The 25,167-nt window shown below is 38.2% G+C and overlaps 1 protein-coding gene across 3 annotated transcripts in view; it reads right to left on the reverse strand.

The window, feature by feature from the left end:
- Window positions 1–25,167, reverse strand: part of PDSS2 (decaprenyl diphosphate synthase subunit 2) — a 261,592-nt gene that overhangs the window by 101,807 nt on the left and 134,618 nt on the right. For all 3 annotated transcript variants that reach the window (XM_029223452.1, XM_029223451.1, XM_029223453.1), the window contains one exon: window positions 11,808–12,006. In XM_029223452.1, coding sequence (XP_029079285.1) covers window positions 11,808–12,006 — 199 coding nt within the window. The remainder of the gene's footprint in view (window positions 1–11,807; window positions 12,007–25,167) is intronic.

A 25,167-nucleotide genomic window follows, 5' to 3' on the forward strand; every position in this document is an offset into this window, starting at 1 on the left:
TAAGAAAACAAGTTGCCTTTGCTTAGTAGTTATTTCTCTAAAATGTTTTATAAAGCCCTATTGATGTTTGTATTGTTTATTCCAATATTTAAAAACGACTAGTTGTTTAAGATATTATAAATTCCTGTATCTGTAACTGCAAAACTGCTGGCAAAAAAGGCATCATGGTTCTTTGTTGGTTTGTCTTCTACTTTAGTTAAGCACGACGATTTCAGAGCCGGACTGCCTGGATTCAGGCAGCAGCTCTACCATTTATTACCACGAGGAAATTATTTAACCCTTTCCTCTGTCTCAGGAGAGATTAAATGGGTTAATACGCAAAAAACACAACAGTGCCTGCTACATAGTAAATACTCAAAAATATAAGGTGTTTTTTTTTAATGTTTGGTAGTAATTTTAATAACTATTAAATATTCTACATTATGAAGTTTCTAATTTCATTTCAAAAATGGAGTATTAACACATTAGATAAACAATCTGGAGGAAAAGATCTCAACTGGAATTCTAAGAGATAAAATGAGCTGTCCAATGTTAAATGGCAAATTAAAAAAAAAAAGGTAGGGATAGGAACTAGGTCTACAGACTTCTACTTCAGGGCTATTTCCATGACTCTGTAGCTTTATATGTCATCACTGAGGAATATAAAATAGGTAAGTGCTATAAAGCTCAACATATGATGAAAACATAAGTGATCCACAAGAGTGTAGCTGCTTAGTAATGAAGTAGTTAATCTGATATTCTAAACAGAGAAACTGTCCTTTAAAAACTAAAGACTGAACACAGACACACAGTATAGTTTTGATGTTTACTGATATCTGACTGACCTGAACAAAGAACAAAGACGATTAAGCCACATGAATAACAACAAACAACTTAATGCATTTTCCAAAATTCTTAAAAACAAAGTTCCTTGGCATAGCCATACTTTCTAACAAACCCACTTTAATGTTTTCACAGTTTACAATATCAGAAATGACCTCAGGGTCAGGCATTTGTCAGTTAATGACCTGCTGGGCTAATGGCCTTCAGCTTTGCCTTGGGCACACAAGTCCTCCAGTAGGTCATTAGCTGCCAGAAAAGGGCTCTTCCCCAATCACTATTGCTAAATAAATAAAATTTGCTCCTGGGTTAAGGCCCTGTAAGCCAATTTTGGCTTAGAGTGAATTTTTTCGTTGAGTATTTACAACTCAGAGGAAAATGATGGAAATGCTAAAACCAAAGCTATATCAATAAAAGTAATGAAAAGTAGTCACGTGGATCCTTTTGGATGCTCTTAAATTTTCTTTTGCTTATGGTGTTCAAGTTCAGTTTTAATTTAATATAGCAGGCACCAGATTACAAATGTACTGCATTTTGGAATTTCATCTATAAGTAAATTTTTTTGGAGCTTATACTACATTTTCCTAAAATAAAAGGCTATAAATGATGGCTAGGTTCCCAGAGAAGCCCACAAAAGCTTAGTTAGCCCATAATATTAGAAATACCATATACTTGTAATTAAAAATAGGATTGAAAACCACAATCTTATAATACTTGCAACTAAACAAAATTGGAAAAAACTAAATAGGAAACATTTAAAAAATGATCTTTAAATGTTGATGGTTGCAGGGAAATTTGGTTTAATAAGAGAATAAGGGTAGAGACACTGGTTCTTTCCTATGCCTATTTCATTTCTAATTATAATTTTCCTTTTTCTTAACACAAGAGTATACCAAGCTTTACTCTGTGTTCTTCAACTCCAAGTTTCTTCGTTTATTTTTCCTCTTGAAAAAAGCAAAGAGAAGGCAAAATGGTGGATGGCAATTTTTCTTTAAAAAAAATTTTTTTTTTTTTTGGGCAATTTTTCTGAAACAACAGGTAAAAGAATAAAAATCTGGAGGAAAACAGCTGAAGAGGATGTGTATACATTTTGGAGACTGTCTAAGGTGAAATGAACTGAGTTGTGAACAGTAAGAGACAAAGAAAGGGGCACTGTGTACAAGTCTACTGGGTGAAGAAATGATGGTTGGAGAAGAGACTGGGGTCAGGTGGCTGAGGATGAAGAGGAAGTAATCAGCTGTTCATCTGCCTAGTACTTTGTAAACTCTGAACTCAGGAAATTCCTTGAGTAAAATCATTAGAAAGGCAAAAGAAGAGTACTGACTCAAGCTGGAAAATACATTTTTTTCTCTCTCTGGCTTTGGAGAAATAGCAATTTATGTCAGTGAAATTGGAGGGGAAAAAAAAGCTGGTTTAATTAATTTTACTTCTAGAAAGTGGGAAAAGGGATTTACAAAAATTGAGGTTGCCAAAGTATACAATGAGATTGCCATAATCAGTATGTTTCTACCTCTCATGGCCAACCACGGTGTGGGGTTCAACTGTACCCATGTCAGAGGGTGTATTTTTGTAGAACACAGACTTTTTTTTTTGCGGTACGCGGGCCTCTCACTGCTGTGGCCTCTCCCGTTGCGGAGCACAGGCTCCGGATGCGCAGGCTCAGCGGCCATGGCTCACGGGCCCAGATGCTCCGCGACATGTGGGATCTTCCCGGACCGGGGCACGAACCCGTGTCCCCCGCATCGGCAGGCAGACTCTCAACCACTGTGCCACCAGGGAAGCCCAGAACACAGACTTTTTAAAAAATGGGTTTCTTTAAATGCCAGGCATATGGAAGAAATGCTTCCCTTGCTCTTTTTTTCTTGTCTTCAGGTTTCTGGTTTGACACACTCAGAGAAGTGTCCATTTTGCATGATGGCATTTGACCTTCCTATGACAAAAAGATACTTCATTCCATTGTTTTATAGCACCACAAGGGTAAAGTTCAAGGTTTTAATGAGATAATACATATTAAAAGAACATAATATTTTGCCTTTTTAAAAAATTTATTGATTTAAGGCTGCGTTGGGTCTCCGTTGCTGCGTGTGGGCTTTCTCTAGCTGCGGAGAGCGGGGGCTGCTCTTCATTGTGGTGTGCGGGCTTCTCATTGCAGTGGCTTCCCTTGTTGCAGGGCATGGGGTCTAGGCGCATGGGCTTCAATAGTTGCGGCACGCAGGCTCAGTAGTTGTGGCTCGCGGGCTCTAGAGTGCAGGCTCAGTAGTTGTGGCACACAGGCTTAGCTGCTCTACGGCATGTGGGATCTTCCCGGACCAGGGCTTGAATCCAAGTCCCCTGCACTGGCAGGCATACTCTTAACCACTGCACCACCAGGGAAGTCCCTGTCTTCTTATTTCTAGCACACATCTCAAACATTTATCACTTTCACTTTAAATACAAGGAAGCAGACTCAGAATATAAATACAGTGTCTGTTTAATATGTGGCTATGTTAGCATGTGATAAGAAAAAAGCTGGAAAAATTATTTTGGGGATTTTGAAATTGTAATTTTATAATAGCATTTTGACTTCTCTGATACGGAGATAGTTTCCTTTATCGTTATAACACATGACACCCCACTAACGTTCTGCACATATTTTCTCTAGTCATGAAAATCTACCCTTGACTGGGTCATATGAAGAAAAGAACATTAATCATGGGTGTCAAACTAAAGAGGATGAAAGCAATTAATTCAATAATTTCCACAGGTAAAATACTTATGACAAGACTGTAAACACACAAGGTCACAATAATGTCTATTTTAAATGAATATGACAGAGAAAAACTTAAATTTCATATGACATAGTATGTTTTTAGGTTTCACTTTTCAACATGAACTTGAAAGTAAACAATATAACAGATAAGAAAAACACCAAATAACCAATAGCAGCTGCTTTATTAAAATATATAGATGGTATAAAAGGAGATTTATATGCATAAATTGAGCATATTTATACAAACAAAATTATTCCTTGTAAACAACATATTTATGCCTTTTGGAAAACAAAGTTAACATAAGAGAATACATCAGTTATGCAAGGACTACATCTGTGCCACTGGTTATTTAGAAATATAAATCACTAATGCTTAATAGAATGGCTCCCAGGAGTGACATCATGACAATGTTCTGGGATGTTTAGACAAGACCCCAGAACTAACTAACTCACAGATGTATAATCATAGGTCCATTAAATGAAAATCACTACAAAGATTAAAAAAAATAACATGGTGAATTAAATTCTTTAGATACTAGGGTCATCACTGTACATATAAAACACTATGGTTTTTTTTAAAAAAAGATGACATAATAATATGCACAGTCTTATTTACATTGTGGCTTAATCTTAAAATACAAATCCAGTCTACAAGTAAACACAGAGACGAGGGAAAAGCTGTAATGGTCAGCCAGATTTCTAAATTATAGTGCTTTTCCATGTTATGATTTTTCCCCAGTTATTCAGTGTGTCTCATTGATAGCTTGATGCTCAAACACTAAAATTTTAGATTCTGGCATGACCCCATCATTTCAGCATTCACTGATGTTCTACATGAACATAACATAGAGCAATTTATTTCAATGGAGTCAGGGAATTTACAGCTTAAAAAGAGGCATCTGAGGTCTCTTAGTTCAGGGTCTTTATGTAGTGAAGTACTAAAATAAAAAGTTGCCCTTAGGTCCCATAATTGAAAATGAATGATAACTCAAGCATTAATTTTTAAACTCACTACTGAATTCAAAATCTTGTTAATTCACACGTACGTGACTACAGCTATAACAGTAAGAAGACAATTATCAGAGGATTAATATACCAATTTCTATACTCAGAGATATTTAAAAATCTAAGTGTTACCTAAGGCAATTACCTTGAAGACCCCTAATATCTTCAGGGAAAAGCCAAAGGGAGAATAATTGACTTTGCTAATTTTACCCTTGGCAATTATAAAACAGCTCTGAATTTCATATGACTGCAGAATACTTCATCTAATGGCCTGTCCCAGCAGAAGTACAGTGATAAACACATAATATAGAAATTCAGACAAGAATTCAGTAGCAAAAGAAAATGGGAAATTGGTAGAATAAGTCATAAAAAATTAAAGTTGCTACAAATATGCTAATTTTAATTACCAAGTTAAATATACACCCTCAAAGAAAAAGCAGACAGTTACTGTGGAGAAACAGAAAACTATACACAACAATTCTGTGTTATGTTCTACCTGCTCCCTTATTTCTGTGGCCTCTATTTATGTTGCTATTGCCGACAATTTTTCTTTCTTATAAAAGAAAATTAAAACATCATTAAATAGAATCTAACTTTACCAAGATATTAACCATATGTAGAGAGCTTATTTATCGCCACCTCTTCTTCCCCTTCAAAACCCCCCTTTTAGTAGTTAGTATTATACTTAACTTAAGCTTCTGGGAACTCATTTAATAAAATTATTCCTCTTCTGAGATAAAACTTTACTTTCCTTAAAAAAAATATTCTAAGGGGAATATTGCCATGTATTTAAATGAAAGGAACTGGCTCTGAATATGGGAGATTTGCTTTATCAAAGAAAATTCTTTGATAAAGCATTTTAGTTACCCCTTACAATCTACTCAGTTTAAAATACTGTTCACATGATTTGGAAATCATCTATTATGATTAAAAGAGGGCTACAAAAAGCCTAGATTTGTAGAAGATCAATTATGGACCCCTGGACACGGCAGTCAAGGTCTTTCACAAAAAGTGAGCCAGTGAAGCATCTTTTGAAATTGACCTTGTAGAGCCTTCAATGACCCTTTGAAGAACAATGTGCAAAAGATCCATGTTTTGGATGAACGGGGTTGTGTAGAATAAAGGCTTCAATTTAACACACAACTATCAAAGTCAGAAAAAAACATACCATGGTTTAAAAAGGAAAAAAATTCCTCACCAGACAAAGGTTGATAAAATGCAAATCTAAAGGTGCAAACCTGTGCACAGACCGTGAAGGTACAGGGCTCACTGGAGGGGAAGGGAATGCCTGATCATTCTTATTCCAAGGAGAAGCTTCAGACTGAACCGTTGCTTAGATATTCTAAGCTTTTTTGGGGGGGTGGGGGGAGTAAATCAAGTAGTGCTACTGAAATCCAGTGCCTAATGGAGCAGATGGTGGAGGTCTTAGACTCTGGAACATTTATAGTGATGCTTCTGAATGCAAAACACCAGGAGTGGATTTCACCGGCTGTGAATCTGATTTGATTTTGATGGGAACAAAGCCTCCATTTTCTCTGAACTTGAACCACACTGAAAGAAAGAATGTGTGAATGATACAAGCTAGCTAAGAAAAAGGAACATATTAAATATTATTCCCATAAAGTGGTTAACACAAGTGAATACTTGTTTGTGTCATTATAGCATGTTAATAATATTTGTACTTAATATTTGTACCATCATCTTAACCTTATATAACATTTCATCGGAATGGCTTAAGTGAGTTAGATCTGATGATCAGAGCAAACAGATATATATTTGTCTGAAGGCAATAAGCTTTTTTTTTTTCTTTTTTAATGGTAGGGGCCAGGCTGAGGGCTAATTACTGAAATGTGGACCTAGTTAGTATGTCCGTAACATCTCTTCTTCTCAGGTATGTGGGTCTAAACCATGAGTGGCCAGTGTGTGTGGCTAGTCATCTGCAGCTCAAGGCACCCAGAAATCATACCAGACCTGTACTTTCTGAGGCTTCCTCCTTCTCCAAGACCCAAAGTTCAACATAGACCATAGCAGGTATGGTGAAGAGGGAAGTTGGACAATGCAGTCAGAGAGTGGCTCCCAAGTCAACTGAGATTATTTATGATTCCATTTTATTTTTTATTTTATTTTTTATTTTTTTTTGCGGTACGTGGGCCTCTCACTGTTGTGGCCTCTCCCATTGCGGAGCACAGGCTCCGGACGTGCAGGCTCAGCGGCCATTGCTCACGGGCCCAGCCGCTCTGCGGCATGTGGTATCTTCCTGGACCGGGGCACGAACCCATATCCCCTGCATCGGCAGGCGGACTCTCAACCACTGTGCCACCAGGGAAGCCCCTATTATTCCATTTTATACGGCCAATTCTTTCTTTCTTTAGCTTCCTTTTCAGATGAATATAAACTATATATTAAAGGTACCATACTATTTTCTCCCTAAAACCAGCAGGTCTATCTTATGAAAATATGTGCTAGCCAAAAGTGGGATGGGAAGGTAGGGCAGAATGCTACTTGTCTCCCAGTATCTATTCTCTGCATCTTCCGGATTTTTGGTTGGGCACATGGCAACCTCACAATCAAGTTTACATTTCTTAGTCTCCCTGACATCTAGGTGTGACCATATCATTAAATTCTAGCCAATAGGATGTAAGCAGAAGGATTTCAAATAACTTCTGAGAAACGTCTTTAAAGTGGTGACACTATACAATTTATCATCCGAACTGGGCCATGTGAGAGTAAAAGGGAGTGCTAAAATAATTAAAATTTTGTCCTTTTTGAAACTGGTATTTATTAACTAACAATTGATTTTATTATACTGGGGGACTTGTTAACTAGTTCTATTCAAAAACCATTTTCAAAAATAAAATTTCAAAAGAAATAAAAATAACATACATCTATGTACATTAAAATAAAAAAGAACTTCTTTATATTGATAATCTGAATATTGAAAAATAGTAGAATAATTATTCTTGGTACATATTCACATATTTGTTTCTTAGCAATATCTGTCTCTAATATTGTGTCACTGGCATTTTTCTGAAGGATGTGTCTGTAAAAATATGGCATTTAAAAATAAAACTGCTAGCAATATTCTTCACAGTTGCATTTTATAATTAATTAATTTGAAATTACTGATATTTTAATTGATTCTTATTGGTAGACCATAATATTTTTAATTGAGAAAGATGCTCTTTCTACAGGTTCTGAGTTATTTGGTAAGCTCAGAGCAAATTTTCTAAATGGAAGAGACACTCAATTGTAATTTTTTTTTTCACATTGAAAAGTGTAACTATTCCACCCAAATATTTTCAAGGTACTGTCTTCTTGCTTCCTTCAGAGTACTTTCCTTTGACAAATATTTTTAAAAGATAAAACTTGTCAAATAAATTGACTCTATGATTCTTTTGAATGTTTTGCCAAAATTAGATGCTGCAAAGTCTAGGCCTTCTCAATTTCATTTCATTCATGTATGTGTATAATTTATTCAAAATAGGAGCACCACCAAAAGATTCTTCCTGCAAGATGAAATATTCCCAATCAGAAGTACAGAATTGCAAATTTTAATCTTGTAGAGCATTTGAGTTCTTACCATTTATGTTGTTCAATTCCTTCTTTCCTCCTGTAGGGAAAAATTCCAATGGAAATTTTGTTTTCATTAATTGCAGTTCTATAAAAGCTTCATTGGGTGTTTCAGTTGTTGAACACTTGATTTCAGATTTCCACTTGATTTTGAACAAAATGTCACCAAAACTTTGAAGAGCCATTTACAACAAAGTTCAATACCATTGTTGGGTATAGAGATTTCTAAAATCTGATTGATGACAGGCAACAAAGAGAGAAGGCACATATTGTGGTACTGAACTATATAGTTTTATACTCAACATCAGCTATATCCCCCAAATCTTGTAGTCCAGAGACTCTGACTATAAAGGTATTTGTAAATTTTTGTAACAATAGCTTCTATTTCAATTAGTAGAATGTTGATGTTTGTTTCGATGCAATTATGAATTATGGGTGTGCCTCAACTAGTTCCAAGTCCTCCATAGATTTCTCAAGATAGTAAGACTGTCATTTTTATCACAACACTGTATGTGTTTCACCTAAATTTGTACTTGTATTAATATTGTAAACTAACAATTTTATCTTTCATGTTCAACTTTTTTTTAAAGTCTTTATTGAATTTATTACAATATTGCTTCTGTTTTACGTTTTGGTTTTTTGGCCGTGAGGCATGTGACATCTTAGCTCCCTGACCAGGGATTGAACCCACACCCCCTTCACTGGAAGGCGAAGTCTTAACCACTGGACCACCAGGGAAGTCCCTCATATTCAACTTTTAAACTGAATTTCCAATCTCACTCAAAATGTCTTTAGCTTTGGTAGATATACTTCCAAAAGCTTTACCTTGATTCCACGAATGGGTGGAAAAAGAAAACATTTTTAGAATTAACTAAAATGATTTAATTACTTCAAGTACCTGATAACATTCAACTGAAACTGGAATTATTTAACTGTTTGTAAAGTTCTTCCAACATTGGAGACAACAAACATAAAGCTATCGCTTGTATTCAAAAATGAGTGAAATCAATTTAGAAGAATAGTTATTTATCTAAACAAAAGTTAGGCTTTACAGAGTTGTATGTATACTTTCTTCAGCTACATGGCTTAAACCATTTAAGCCTCCCCAAAGTAACTACTAATTTTGGAACTAGATCCTGACACTTTTTCAGCAGATTCGACTCTTCTTGTTTTCATGAGGTCAGTGATACCACTACGGTCTCTGTAGTGGACAGTAAACGTCAATAAACATTTTATGCAAGTTACACATTCCTTATTAACTTTTTTGAGAAACAAAAATCCAGCACTTTTTAAACATAAAATATATACTTTTATTTTTTTGAGCTGTTGCCAAAAGGTTTATTGCAAAAACAAAGTACTGCCAGGGACTTCCCTGGTAGTCCAGTGGGTTAAGACTCCACGCTTCCAGTGCAGGTGGCCCAGGTTTGATCCCTGGTAGGGGAACTAGATCCCACACGCACGCTGCAACTAAGAGTCTGCAGGCTGCAACTAAAAAGCCCACATGCCGCAACTAAGATCCGGTACAGCCAAAATAAATAAACAAAAAAACAAATAAATAATAAAAACAAAACAAAGTACTGCCAGATAATATAATAGTACCGGTTTACAGCATACAAGCAAGTGTGCTCAGTTTATTCCTTTTTTTTTTTTAATTGGAGTATAATTGCTTTACAATGTTGTATTAGTTTCTGCTGTACAATGAAGTGAACCAGCTATATGTATACCTGTATCCCCTCCCTCTTGGACCTCTCTCCCTCCCCCACCCCCATCCCACCCATCTAGGTCACCACACTCAGTCTACACAGAACTGATCAGCCTCGATTTCCCACATGTCTATTTCATAGACAATGGACCTCTAACTTACTATATTTCCCACTGAGCTTTTGGACTGGTACCTGGTGGTTTTATGACTCCTGGAGGCCAGACTTGGGCCATACAATTGGGTGATACACCAAATGGCCAGCTGGGGCAGAAGTGTCAAATACTTCTACCACCTGAGACAGAAAGGAGTTAACTGTCTCTAGACATTCAGTGTACTTTGTTATATTAACAATTGCCCTGCATTCTGTCCTTGATTAGGAGGTGTCTGAAAGCACTGGGAAGAGAGAGGCGTTATTGCTGGTTGTCTTTCAGATTTAATAATAACTTAACATGAGAACTCCCCCTACTGTACATGGATCTCACATATTATTGGCCTACGTTAGACAAAAATTGAGGCAGAGGCTGGGAGTAGAAAGCGGAGCTCTATCAAACCCATGCTGGCTTATTCTAATGTAATTATTAGTAACCATCTCTGTAAAAAACAAAAAATCCAGGACAAATGCTAAGTCAGATGGGATTCTGGGACAGCAGACTTACACTGAGACTGTCCTTGGTGTCCAGGATGTACATTTACTTGATCTTCAATGGAGGAGATCTGCCCTTCTTTGCCCTTCCTCCTTCTTCCTTCCTATTGACTGGAGTGAAGACATGATGGCAACTATCTTGGGCCACAAAGTGGTAAGATAAGAATAGCAGAGCAGTAAGATAGAAGGAGCCTAGGTTCCTGACTTTAGAATCACCATATCAACCTTGGACTGCCTACTCCCAGATAGTAAAAATATGTGGAAAATGAGAAAAATAAATTCTTATCTTGTTTTGGTCACTATTATTTTATAGTCATACCTAATCCTAACTGATAAATAAGGACTACCTCTACAATCTTTCTAGAAAGCAGCTTGGCAATATATATCAAGAATACTAAAGATGTTTAAACACTTTGAATCCTTCTAGGAATTTATCTTAAAGAAATAATCTGGAATGAGGAAAAACTGATGTGTAAAGATGTTTACTGCAAATCTATTTACGATAGTAAAAAATCAGAAGCAACCTAAATGTCCAAAAATAAGGAACTTCTTTTTTTTTTTGCAGTATGTGGGCCTCTCACTGTTGTGGCCTCTCCCGTTGCAGAGCACAGGCTCCGGACGCGCAGGCTCAGCGGCCATGGCTCACGGGCCCAGCCGCTCTGCGGCACGTGGGATCTTCCCAAACCGGGGCACGAACCCGTGTCCCCTGCATCAGCAGGTGTACTCTCAACCACTGCGCCACCAGGGAAGCCCAAGGAACTTCTTAAATAAACAATATTGCATCTAAATAACTGAATATTGTGCAACCATTAGAAAGTTTATGAAAAAAGTTAATGACATGGGAAAATGCCCACATCATATATGCCATGAGAGAAAATAGGCAAGATTAAAAAAAATCTTGCACATGTAAGTTCTCACTTATGTTACCCCCAAATCCACATATATAAATGTATGAATAAACAAACAAACAAAGACTGAAAGGAAATACATGAAAATATTAACCAACAGTGATTATTTCTGGATAGTGAGATGATAAGTAATATTTATTTATATCTTTATATTGAATATTTAACACTACCCTATAATTAACAAATAATTCCATCTGTAATCAGAAAAAAATAGAAATTAATTTCAAAACTCTTTCCTAGCATTTACCAGTTTTAACTGGTGCTGACACTGCCATCATCGTCATTATCATCATCACAATTTTACTGAGCATCTATGTGTGGGGAGTTGAGGCAGCAGGGTGTCCAGACCTCTGTGGCTCCTGCAGTCAACCAAAGGCCATCCAGATACAAGCAAACCCTGCCCAGTTTTACCTTGGTGTTCTGTAGCAGAGCTAGTCCATTGCAGGCATTTGCTAGAAGAAAGTCTCCACTCAGGATAGCTATTTTATTTCCAAACTGCATGTCTTTCAGTGGCCCATCAGAAGATTGCAATTCATCTAAATTTACTATCCCACGATGTACAAGGAGGGCAGTATGGATAAGTTCTGTGATCTCTGCCAAACTTCTTTGACTAAAACATAAAGGTAAGACTTGTCTGAGTATAAAGAATACCAACTTATCACTAATGTCAGACTTCAGTTTTCAACAACAAAATATTTTATAGATTAGTGTCTCTTTTTTTAGATTATTCCTTTTTCATGAAGTTTTTTTCTATTGAGATATAATTGACATATAACATTATATTAGTTTCAGGTGTACAACATAATGATTTGGTATTTGTACATACAGTTGACCTTTGAACAACACGGGATTGAACTGTGTGAGTCCATTTACATGAGGATCTTTTCAATAAATACTTAGGTATTATACAATCTGAGGTTGGTTGAATTTGCAGATGTGGAACCACAGATATGGAGGACCGGCTATGGGCCTTGAGCATCCGTGGATTTTGGTATCTGAAATGGGTCCTGGAACCAATCCCCCGTGGATATCAAGGGAGGCTTGTATTGCAAAATGAACACCATCGTAAGCCTAGTTAACATCTGTCACCACATACAGTCACAAATTTTTTTTTCTTGTGATGAGAAGATCTACTGTCTTAGCAACTTACAAATACACAATACAGTATTATTAACCACAGTCACCATTTATGCATTATATTCCCAGTACATTATATCTTCATGGCTTTTCTTTTTAAAATAACTAGAAGTTCGTGCCTTTTGACCACCTTCACCCATTTTGTCTCCCTTCCCACCCTCCAGCCGCCCCCCCGACCCCAACCTCTGACAGCCACCAATCTGTTCTCTGTATCTATGGGTTCAGTTTTTGGTTTTCTTTTGTTTTTTTTTATATCCCACATATAAGTGAAACCATACAGTATTTGTCTTTCTCTGACTTATTTCACTTAGCATTTTGAAGCTTCGTGGGGTTTCTTTTTGAAGGTTTCAAATGCACTTTTTTTCAATCATGCCATATTTTAACGGGTACATGGTACTTTTACTTGGCATCAATTATGAGTTGGTTTTGAAGCAATTCAGTATTATACCAGCTGGATGACTGATGATCACTGATCTCTCCATTCTTTTGGGGTGACTCTGCTAGCAGGGGACAGGTTCCACAGTATTCCAATTTGTGTTGCTGCATATACCCATATAGCAACACAAAGTGGCCCCACTAGTATTACCAGTTTGTCATGGAAATCAGGTGTACGTTTCTGGTGTCTCTGCCTTGCCATTGTTAGCTGAATGCTTCAAACTCAGGGAAACATCATGAAGCTGAAGACAGAAACTGCGGCAAATGCAGCTGAGGGTTTGGTGTAACTTCATATCAAGCACCCTTGCAAAGACACTTGAATGAAGTTTTTATTAGAGGCCTTTCCACCAAGTAGTTTGTGATCCATAAGCAGATCCTGACACCTTTCTTCTCTCTACCATTCCCCATTCTCTAACCCATGAGTCACCAGGATTCCCCAGAGAGAAGCTGACCAGTAAGGGCCACCCTCTACAGTTCCATTTAGATACTTTGTTCTCAGTATAACTTTAAGATTTATGAGAATTCTTACTGGTATCTAATAAAACTCCAATTTGAGTGGGAATATAACTCGTGCCAGACATTAGGTTAAGCACTTTTATGCATTATTACTTTTAATCCTAAATGCAAAGCTGTGGGATTTACAGACATGAATAGAATGTGGTCTCTTCCTTCAAGGACCTTATCTTTCAGGACAAGAACCAAGATATATATCTACAGCAGTAATTAAAATAGAGAAGGCCCTTGAGGAGCTTATAGTGTAGTGCTGTATCAGACAGGATTTCAAGAGATGTTTGTTTTCTTTTTTATACTTTTCTATAGTTTGTACCTTTTCTATAACAAAAGTATTACTTTTATAATCATAAAATATCAACAATTACTATAAAATTTAAACCTCATAACCACCCTATGATAGGTATTACTAACCTCTTTTTATAGGTGAGAAAATTGATGTACACAGTTTAATGACTTGCCCAGAGGCACACAGTAATACAGAGCTAGAAATCCATTGAAATCTGTTACAAATGGCCCCATGTGAATCATGCCACTTCATTTCCACGCTCCTGTGTAGTCCCCTCCACCCTAACTTTGGGCTTCACCATGTGACTTACTTTGGCCAAAAAGACATTAGCACACGTGACATAAGTAAAGCCTTCTAAGTGTTTATGCATTAAGGCTTGTCCAGTGCAGTCACACGAGTGACCCCAGAATGTAAGAAATAAAATGGCTGTTTCAAGTCACTAAATCTTAGGATAGTTTGCTATGAAGCAATAGCTATCTGATACAGAAACTGGTATATCTAGGAGTGGGTGCTGTTGCAACAAAAGCCTAAAATATGTGTCAATGGCTTTGAGTCTGAATGTTTGGGGCTAGAGGTAAAGGCTGAAGAAATGGCAAAGTCTTAGTAGAATCTGGAAAGGCAGTGAGGAAACTGTTATTGGGGGATTGAGCAAAAACATATGGTGTTATAAGGTAGGGAAACAACTTGCAAAACTTTTATCTGTGGTAAATTGAAAAATAGAAAATATACCTAAATATTAAAAAGTAGGTAGTGAAAGTGGAGAGATCAGTGGAGGAAGCTGTAACAAAGGCCCAAGTAACAAAAGGGTTTGACCTAAAGGTCAAATTTAAGCATTTGACCTAGAATAACAGCCTTAGACAAGGAGACAAATAAATATAAAACAATCTAATAATAAATATAAGAGACTCTTCTCTCAAAAAAATGTAGTACTTGTTTAACAACTACAGTACGGTAATTACATAAAGATGCAATAAAATAAAGGAGCCAAAATACTTGGCATATACAAAAGAAAAATTACATTTCTGATTTACTCCCCTTGCTTCAAAAAAAAAAAAAAAAGTAAAAGAATATGTAAAAATGACCCCGTGTACATACTGTATCTGACTACAAATTGGGGGTGTAGGAGAAGATGAACCAGTGAGTTAAACAGCTTCTGAAAAGAGTAAATTCATGGTTTAGATTAAAACCTCACTACATCCCAAAGAAAATCACCAAGGATGGAGCCTTATAAGACTATTGAGAAGTTAACGGAAAACATTTTTGAAAAGGGAGCTAAAATTTAAAACTATCCTTTAAAAGAGTGACTAAAAGGAATAAAAATATATTTTATTAGTACCCTGCAAATGTATTCTAGCTTACGAAAAAGTTCGCTGCTACATTTCACAAAAATTGCACAATGAGATTATGAGCAAGTATAAAACTCAAGAAGGGTTAAGCACTGGATAAATCTCTCATGCAGTTCAGCTTATGAAAGAAAGTAATAACCAGGGAAGCAGAAGTTGTAGATGTTTTGAATTACCCTAAGGATGAAAATTGGGAGCTTTTAATAAAGACATCTATAATCATAAAACTGCATTCATTAAACAAATGGCAATCTTTAAATGCCACATGGCCAGAAACAACAAAAACAGTGGTAATAATAAAAGTGAAAAACCATAATATGTACAGTACCCACCATTCGCAAAGAACTTTCACTTATATTATCTACTTGTGATTCTAATTACAGCAGGTCTGGGAGGTTAAAGACCTGGTCGGAACATTCAGTTTATAAAGGACAAAGCTGGAACTCAGAGTCACCTTGTCATAGTGACCAATGATAATTTAAAATGTTTATTTGCCTAATGAATAGCAAATGGTGGTAGGGGACCAAAGTCACCAATGTTACCAAGATTGGTATATGCCCACCACAAACTTGTCCAGTTTTCATCCTTAGTTCTAAGCACTACAGAAGACAGTATTTCTAGGAGAAAGTATATTATGACTAGACTTGACTCTTTTTGTTCATAGTAGCTAGGGAAAGTAATCAAGTTGCTTCTAGGTCATTTGGTTAGAATCAAATCAAGTGATTTAACTCAATCAGGAATCTGGATAACAGTTCTACCTCTACCTATAACAGACAGGTCATGGGCAAATCCCTTAAACTCTCAGGCCCTTGGTCTTCTGAACACTGAAAGGAGGGGAACTGGAGAAACAGTCTCTTCCAGTTCTAAGGTTCAGGGATTTCAGTCCTAAAATTTAAGATTCAGCTCTAAAATTCTAAGATTCGACTTAGACTGGTAGTTAATAGTTAAAAAGAGACAAAATTATTGCTATTATTGGTACCTACTTTTCTACAAGAAATAGAAATGAACTGATTGGTCATCTTGAAATCTGTCCTGCAATTCCACTATCTAGTATGATGCTCTCAACTTCTAAGATTTTACCATTAGATAAACAACTTCAGGCCACATTACACAAGAGTTAATTTAGCATACAGCAGAGAAGCAGTGACGATATGAAAGAATCTGGGAATTTTTCCTTTTCATTATCTTATTCCTATTTTAGCCACCCAAAGCAATCTAGTAAACTTTCAATGTACTGGATTTTTAAAATTATCTTATATAAAAGTCTTCATGCGATCTTATGTATATATGTTTTAGTACTTGGGTATTTTTCATGCTAAATCTTGATTGGAAAAGAGTCACAAATGAATACTGCTTATGTTAAGTAATCAGAGTAAGGAAGTAATTACTACATTGAATGTAACCCCGAGGATTAATCAATGTTTTTACACGAATTTTCACCAAATTACTTTCTTTCAGTTATATGTTAAACAACTTAACCTGCTTTGATCCATATTCTTCCAACCATTCTCCAATTTTTTTAGCATCCTAAGCTTTAGAAATAAGATGGCAGACATTGCTAGTTACCTCTTCACTCTCTCCTTCCTCACTACTAACATGCCTGTAGTTATAGCTGGAGAGACAATGTACTCATTTAAAAATACTCACCTCAAGATCCCTTGAGGCTAGAGGGGATTGTGTAGCACAGTCTGGCCAATGAATGTAAGCAGAGGTCCACTAGGTGGAGTTTCTGAGAAATCTACTGAGTTTGTGATATAAGGGAACAGATTCAGATGGCATGCCTTTGGCATTTTGAGCTTACCCCTTCCTCCTGTTTGGTTATGGCCCAGCTGCCTGGGGGCACAATAGAAACTTTAAGGATCCTAAGAGGGCCCCCAACCTAAGGATGGTACAGCAGGAAGAAATGAGAAGCCTGGACCCCTGATGACTTCTTAGGGCTGCACCAGCTCTGACATGCCCATCTCTACACTTCTTGTTATCTGAGACAAATAAACACTGCATTCCTTTAAGCTACTGTTTGCTGGAGTCAAACAGCTAAAAGATATGGTCAATAAAAACTATACCACAGGGGCTTCCCTGGTGGCGCAGTGGTTAGGAACCCACCTGCCAATGGAGGGGACACGGGTTCGAGCCCTGGTCTGGGAAGATCCCACATGCCATGGAGCAACTAAGCCTGTGCGCCACAACTACTGAGCCTGCGCTCTAGAGCCCGCAAGCCACGACTACTGAAGCCTGCGTGCCACAACTACTGAAGCCCACACGCCTAGAGCCCATGCTCTGCAACAAGAGAAGCCACCACAATGAGAAGCCCGTGCACTGCAACGAAGAGTAGCCCCCGCTCGCCACAAATGGAGAAAGCCTGCGTGGAGCAACGAAGACAAAACAAAACAATACAAACAAGCAACGAAGACAAAACAAAACAAAACAAACAAACAAACAGCTATACCACAAAAATGGTAAAGAAGACATTTTACGTTCATATTTCTGCACTCTGGTTTTATTCACCTAATATTATCTCTTGGAGATAGTTCCACATTATTTACAAATAAAGGATCGCTTAGTTCTCTTTAACATCTCTTCAGAGGTCCATTGTATAGATGTGCCATACTTTTGCTGCTATACGGTGAATGATAAATTTTTGTTTAAACAATTTTTAAGAATCAGTCCATGCGTCACTCCTCTGAAGTCTTCCCTCATTTCCCCAAAGTTAACTCCTTCTGTGCTTGAAAGCCTTCGAACATAGCTCAGTCATTTGTTGTACTATGTTGTAATTATTACTTTTTAAAAAATTAATTATTTTGTCTATTTATTTATTTATTTTTTGGCTGTGTTGGGTCTTCATTTCTGTGTGAGGGCTTTCTCTAGTTGTGGCGAGCGGGGGCCACTCTTCATCGTGGTGTGCGTGCCTCTCACTGTCGCGGCCTCTCGTTGCAGAGCACAGGCTCCAGATGCACAGGCTCTGTAGTTGTGGCTCACAGGCCTAGTTGCTCCGTGGCATGTGGGATCTTCCCAGACCAGGGCTCGAACCCGTGTCCCCTGCACTGGCAGGCAGATTCTCAACCACTGTGCCACCAGGGAAGCCCCTGTAATTATTTCGTTAGCCATATTTCTTCCTGCTCTCTCTCTCCCTCACAACACTGTAAATGATACTATCCTATTTCCCTAGCCTGCCTATAAACATTTGTTAAATGAATAGCTCTTTACTTAGCAATCAATTTTATAAAGGTAGAGGGAACAGCTATCACTCTGAGTTTCAAAAGGTGAGGAATGATATAAACTAAAAAGTCAGATTTATAGAATCAGAGTTGGAAATGACCCATAGGTCAATTAAGCTCAATTAGCCCCTTCCAGGGATGAGTAATCACAAATTACACAGGAGTCAGGTCTGCTGATGAACAGTTTTAATTATCAGAAATTGTTCCTAATATTAACTTGAAATTTCTTTAAATGTTTTACATGTTTAAGTTGGTGTTAAAATAATACAAGAGTCAATAGTGTTTCACCACACAGGCAAAGGAGATAAAAGATAATAGTCTTCTTTCTCTCTTATTCTATTTTTTCTTTTTTTACCCTCCTTCCTTCTTTGCTTTCCTTTTTAAAGACGTATTTCTTGAAAGCACTTTTTATTTTGGGAATTTTCAAACATAACAAAAGTAGAAAATATAGCACAAAGAACCTCTGTGGACCCTAATCTTGTTTTAGATACACCATTCACTCTCCTTCCAGATTTTCTTCCTTCCAGATTATTTTGAAGCAAATGTCAGACATCATGTCATTTCATCTGAAAATACTTCAAATATCTTATTTTTTAAAATACCTAACAGCAGAAATGGCTCCCACTTACTAAATTACTTTAAGCCAATTAGTTACTGTACGCCAAGCAAGTTTATATAATTTTGCAAGCATAATAATAATTCAATTAACAGATTAATAAATAAAATAATGTAAAACTCACAGCAGCTCTCTGAGGTAAGCATTATCTCTATTGTATAGAAGGAAGCTGGGTGGGCAGGCTAAGTAACTTGCTCAAGTCTAGCTGGTAAACTGCAGAGATGGAGTTGAAGCCCAGGGTTCTCTGATTCTAAAACCCCAAACACAAAATATACAAAATTCCGGGTGTTTCTGAAAGTATTAAAATGGTAGGCAAGAGTCATTTATTTAAAATCATTTTACTTGAGCCCTAAAAGGTTTTTTTTTTTAAGTTGGAAAATTGACTTTCATGTGGGAAGAATAAATTTGAAAATTACAAAGAAAATTTTGGAAGAGGCCTGTCATTCTAGATTTTAAAACTTATTATGAAGCTATTGCAATTTTTAAAAGAATAGTGATATCACAAGAACAAACTAATAGATTAGTGGAATGAACTCCAGAAAGAGATCCAAATATATTTGGAAAATTGTTTATGGTAAAGATAACACTTCAAATTGTTAGGGAAAAAATGGAATATTCTTACAAAAACTGTTGGGGCAACTGGCTATCGATTAAAGGAAAAAAAATAATGAAGTTAGATACTTACTGTACTCCGAGGATAAAAATATATTTAGCTGGATCAAATATATAAATGTGAAAAACGAAACTATAACTTTAGGAAAACATTCTTAGGACCCTGGGCTGAGAAAGCCTTGAAAAATAAAATGGGAAGTCATGAAGTCATAAAGAAAATAATGGATAAAATTGAGTGAAATATACAAAAATGTTTATATAATAAAATATAGGCTGATTTGAAATAACAGATTTGAAATAACATATTTGCAACACATACAACAGACAGAAGATTATATTCAAAATACGTGTGGAGCTTGTCCAAGCTGGACAAGAAATTAATAAGAAAAAGATAAACAGCGCAAGAGCAAAATGGGAAAGGAAATGAAGAGGTAATTCCAAAAGAAACACAAATGGTCAAAACCATATAAAATGACGCTTAACTAATAATTTGGAAAAGGAGTATTATAATAATAATGAGATAATATTTTTAGTCCATTAGCTTTGCAAAAATGAAAAGATTAGAAATGAGGCAAGCAGGAAGATGAAGAAACAATGAAGTCCACCACTTTGCTCCTTTGTTCAAAACCCTCCAATGGCTCCCCATCTCACTCAGGGTAAAAGCCAAAGTTCCAACAATGGATTCCAAGGCCCAACACAATCTGCCCCTGCTCCTCTAACCCCTTAACTCTCTGACTTCATTTGCTACTCTCTTCCCCCTTGCTCACTCTCCTCCAGCTACATTAGCTTCCTTGGTGTTCCCTGGACAACCCAAGCCTGTTCCTACCACAGGGCCTTTGTCCCTTCCTCTGTCTGGACTAATCTGCCCCTATATATTTGCAAGGTTTCGTTACTTGCTTCCTTCAGGTCCCTTCAAAGTGCACCTGATCAGGAGGGCCTTCTCTGACTACTCCACTTACAAGAGCAACCTTCCCCTTCCTGCCGGCACTCTATATCTCTACTTCCTGCTTTTTTTTCCCCTCCATAGCACTTATTGTCATCTGACACACTAGTTATTTCATCTGTGTTTTGCTTCTCTCTCCAGGGTCCCATAGAAAGAAAGCTCCATAAGAGCAAAGAATGGAGAAAGTAGAGGGGAAAGCTGATATGAGCAATAGAGTTCCTAAAATATACTTCAAAAATACCAAAATATCAAAAATACTAAGATAGCAATAATGAAAAGGAAAAGTATATGCTTTTAATGCCAGGTGAAAGAAACTTTCATGGTGATAACTTTGTCAAATATTACTTTTTAATAAGTAAGCTAGGCCCAAAGTCCTAAGACATTTATTCAATTCATTGTAAAAATTACAGAAACATAGTGATTCTCCAATTTTGTCACTTACTCGCACTGATATCTTTGAATTTTAGGTTTGCCACGACTACAGCATTCAAAACTAATCTTGCTTCATTCCTTCATTTGGCAATGAGAATTGTGATTTTAAAAACAGTGACTAAACCCAAAATCTCAAAGCTGTAGGTTGCAGTAATGGTAACTTCCAAGTAGAGATCAAGTCACAGATTCAAGGGCTGAAACATTGCCCAGGTCTTACTTCCAGCTCTGACCACACACACTAAGCAATCACTCAAAAGGACTGAGGGCTCTGCATCTCTTTTAGAAAAGCTCACCTGACATTCTAAGTTAGAATATATAGAAAAGAGGCAGAAAGCAAGAAGTCTTTGCATCTGGTCTCATTCAAAGAGATTAGATATCCAAGCAATGTTAGAATCTTGCCATGCCATGAAAACACACGGTCTGGAAGTGAGGGGGAAGAAAAGACAAAAAAAAACAACAACAGGGAAGTCCCGACAGTTCAGTATTGATGGATTCTGTAATTAGTTCCCTCCATACCTGCCAACCAATCTACAGAGAGATGAGCTGCCTTCAGTGGTGGTATTCATACTTGAGAAAGCAGAGGATGTTGGGACTCAGCAAGGAATCACAATAGTTATTACTAGAAATTAGCCAAACAAAACAAAATTTGTGAGACTTCCCTAGTGGCACAGTGATTAAGAATGTGCCTGCTGGGAAGAACTTCAAGATGGCGGAGGAGTAAGACATGGAGATCACTTTCCTCCCCACAAATACATCAGAAATACATTTACATGTGGAGCAACTTGTGCAGAACACCTACTAATCCATGGCAGAAGACCTCACACATCCCAAAAGGCAAGAAACTCCCCACGTACCTGGGTAGGGCAAAAGAAGAAAGAAAAAACAGACAGAAGAATAGGGACGGGGCCTGCACCTCAGGGAGGAAGCTGTGAAGGAGGAAAATTTTCCGCACACTAGGAGGCCCCTTCACTGCTGGATATGGGGGGTGGCAGGGGGGAAGCTTCAGAGCCACAGAGGAGAGTGCAGCAACAGGGGTGCGGAGGGCAAAGCGGAGAGATCCCTACACAGAGGATCGGTGTCGACCAGCACTCACCAGCCCGAGAGGCTTGACTGCTCACCCGCCAGGGCGGGCGGAGTCTGGGAGCTGAGGCTCAGGCTTTGGAGGTCGGATCCCAGGGAGCGGACTGGGGCTGGCAGCGTGAACACAGCTTGAAGGGGAGTAGTGCACCACGGCTAGCCGGGAGGGAGTCCGGGGAAAAGTCTGGACCTGCCTAAGAGGCAAGAGACCATTGTTTCTGGGTGTGCGAGGAGAGGGGATTCAGAGCACCGCCTAAACGAGCTCCAGAGACAGGCGTGAGCTGCGACTATCAGCGCGGACCCCAGAGACGGGCATGGGACGCTAAGGCTGCTGTTGTCGCCACCAAGAAGCCTGTGTGTGAGCACAGGTCACTCTCCACACCTCCCCTCCCGGGAGCCTGTGCAGCCCGCCACTACCAGGGTCCCGTGATCCAGGGACAACTTCCCCTGGAGAACACACGGCGTGCCTCAGGCTGCTGCAACATCATCCTGGCCTCTGCCGCCACAGGCTCACCACACATTCCGTACCCCTCCCTCCCGCCGGCCTGAGTGAGCCAGGGCCCCCCAGTCAGCTGCTACTTCAACCCCGTCCTGTCTGGGCCATGAATAAATGCCCTCAGGAGACCTACACACAGAGGCGGGGGCAATCCGAAGCTGAACCCCAGGAGCTGAGCGAACAAAGAAGAGAAAGGGAAATCTCTCCCAGCAGCCTCAGGAGCAGCGGATTAAACCTCCACAATCAACCTGATGTACGCTGCGTCTGTGGAAAACCTGAATAGACAACAAATCATCCCAAAATTGAGGCGGCAGACTTTGGGGGCTACTGTAGACTTGGGGTCTGCTGTATGCGACTGACTGGTTTCTGGTTTTATGTTTATTCTTAGTTTAGTATTTAGAGTTTATTATCATTGGTAGATTTGTTTATTGATTTGGTTGCTCTCTTCCCTTTTTTATATATATAGATATATACATACATTTTTCCATTTTCTCTTTTTGTGAGTGTGTATGTGTATGCTTCTTTGTGTGATTTTGTCTGTATAGCTTTGCTTTAACCATCTGTCCTAGGGTTCTGTCTCTCCGTTTTTTTTTGTTTTTTTTTTGCGGTACGCGGGCCTCTCACTGCTGTGGCCTCTCCCGTTGCGGAGCACAGTTTCCGGATGCGCAGGCTCAGCGGCCATGGCTCACGGACCCAGCTGCTCTGCGGCATCTTCCTGGACCGGGGCACAAGCCCGTGTCCCCTGTATCGGCAGGCAGACTCTCAACCACTGCGCCACCAGGGAAACCCCGTTTTGTTTTTTTTTTCCGTATAGTTCTTAGCACTTGTTATCATTGGTGGATTTGTTTTTTGGTTTGGTTGCTCTCTTCTTTCTTTCTTTTTTTTTTTTACTTTTAAAAATTTTTAATAATTTTAAACTTTATTTATTTATTACTTTAATAACTTTATTTCTTCTTATTTTATTTTTTTCTCCCTTTTCTTCTGAGCCATGTGGCTGACAGGGTCTTGGCGCTCAGGTCGGGTGTCAGGCCTGTGCCTCTGAGGTGGGAGAGCCAAATTCAGGACATTGGTCCACCAGACACCTCCCAGCTCCACGTAATATCAAATGGCGAAAGCTCTCGGACAGATCTCCATCTCAACACTGAGACCCAGCTCCACTCAATGACCAGCAAGCTACAGTGCTGGACACCCTATGCCAAGCAACTAGCAAGACAGGAACAGAACCCCAACCATTAGCAGAGAGGCTGCCTAAAATCATATAAGGTCACAGACACCCCCAAATACCACCAGATGCGATCCTGCCCACCAGCAAGACAAGATCCACCCTCATCCACCAGAGCACAGGCACTAGTCCCCTCCACCAGGAAGCCTACACAGCCCACTGAACCAACCTTAGCCACTGGGGGCAGACACCAAAAACAACGGGAACTACAAACCTGCAGCCTGCGAAAAGGAGACCCCAAACACAGTAAGTTAAGCAAAATGAGAAGACAGAGAAACACACAGCAGATGAAGGAGCAAGGTAAAAACCCAGCAGACCAAACAAATGAAAAGGAGAAAAACGCCAAGACACATATTAATCAAACTATCAAAAATTAAATACAAAGAAAAAATATTAAAAGCAGCAAGGGGAAAACAACAAATAACATACAAAAGAATCCCCATAAGGTTAACAGCTGATTTTCAGCAGAAACTCTGCAAGCCAGAAGGGAGTGGCAGGACATATTTAAAGTGATGAAAGGGAAAAACTTACAACCAAGATTACTCTACCCAGCAAGGATCTCATTCAGATTCAACAGAGAAATTAAAACCTTTACACACAAGCAAAAGCTAAGAGAATTCACCACCACCAAACCAGCTTTACAACAAAGGCTAAAGGAACTTCTCTAGGCAGGAAACACAAGAGAAGGAAAAGACCTACAAAAACAAACCGAAACAATTAATAAAATGGTAACAGGAACATATATATTGATAATTACCTTAAATGTAAATGGATTAAATGCTCCCACCAAAAGACACAGATTGGCTGAATGGATGCAAAAACAAGACCCGTATATATGCTGTCTACAAGAGACCCACTTCAGACTTAGGGACACATACAGACAGAAAGTGAGGGGATGGAAAAAGATATTCCACGCAAATGGAAATCAAAAGAAAGCTGGAGTACCAATTCTCATATCAGACAAAATAGACTTTAAAATAAAGACTACTATAAGAGACAAAGAAGGACACTCCATAATGATCAAGGGATCAATCCAAGAAGAATATATAACAATTGTAAATATTTATGCACCCAACATAGGAGCACCTCAATACATAAGGCAAATGCTAACAGCCATAAAAGGGAGAAACTGACATTAACACAATCATAGTAGGGGACTTTAACACCCCACTTTCACCAATGGACTTATTATCCAAAATGAAAATAAACAAGGAAACACAAGCTTTAAATGACACATTAAACAAGGTGGGCTTAATTGATATTTATAGGACATTCCATCCAAAAACAACAGAATACACTTTCTTCTCAAATGCTCATGGAACATTCTCCAAGATCATATCGTCGGTCACAAATCAATCCTTGATAAGTTGAAGAAAACTGAAACTGTATCAAGTATCTTTTCTGACCACAATGGTATGAGACTAGATATGAATTACAGGAAAAA

Source organism: Monodon monoceros, unplaced genomic scaffold (assembly GCF_005190385.1).
Source record: "Monodon monoceros isolate NGI ecotype Baffin Bay Population unplaced genomic scaffold, NGI_Narwhal_1 Super_Scaffold_15, whole genome shotgun sequence".
In the NCBI taxonomy this organism is placed as follows: domain Eukaryota; kingdom Metazoa; phylum Chordata; class Mammalia; order Artiodactyla; family Monodontidae; genus Monodon; species Monodon monoceros.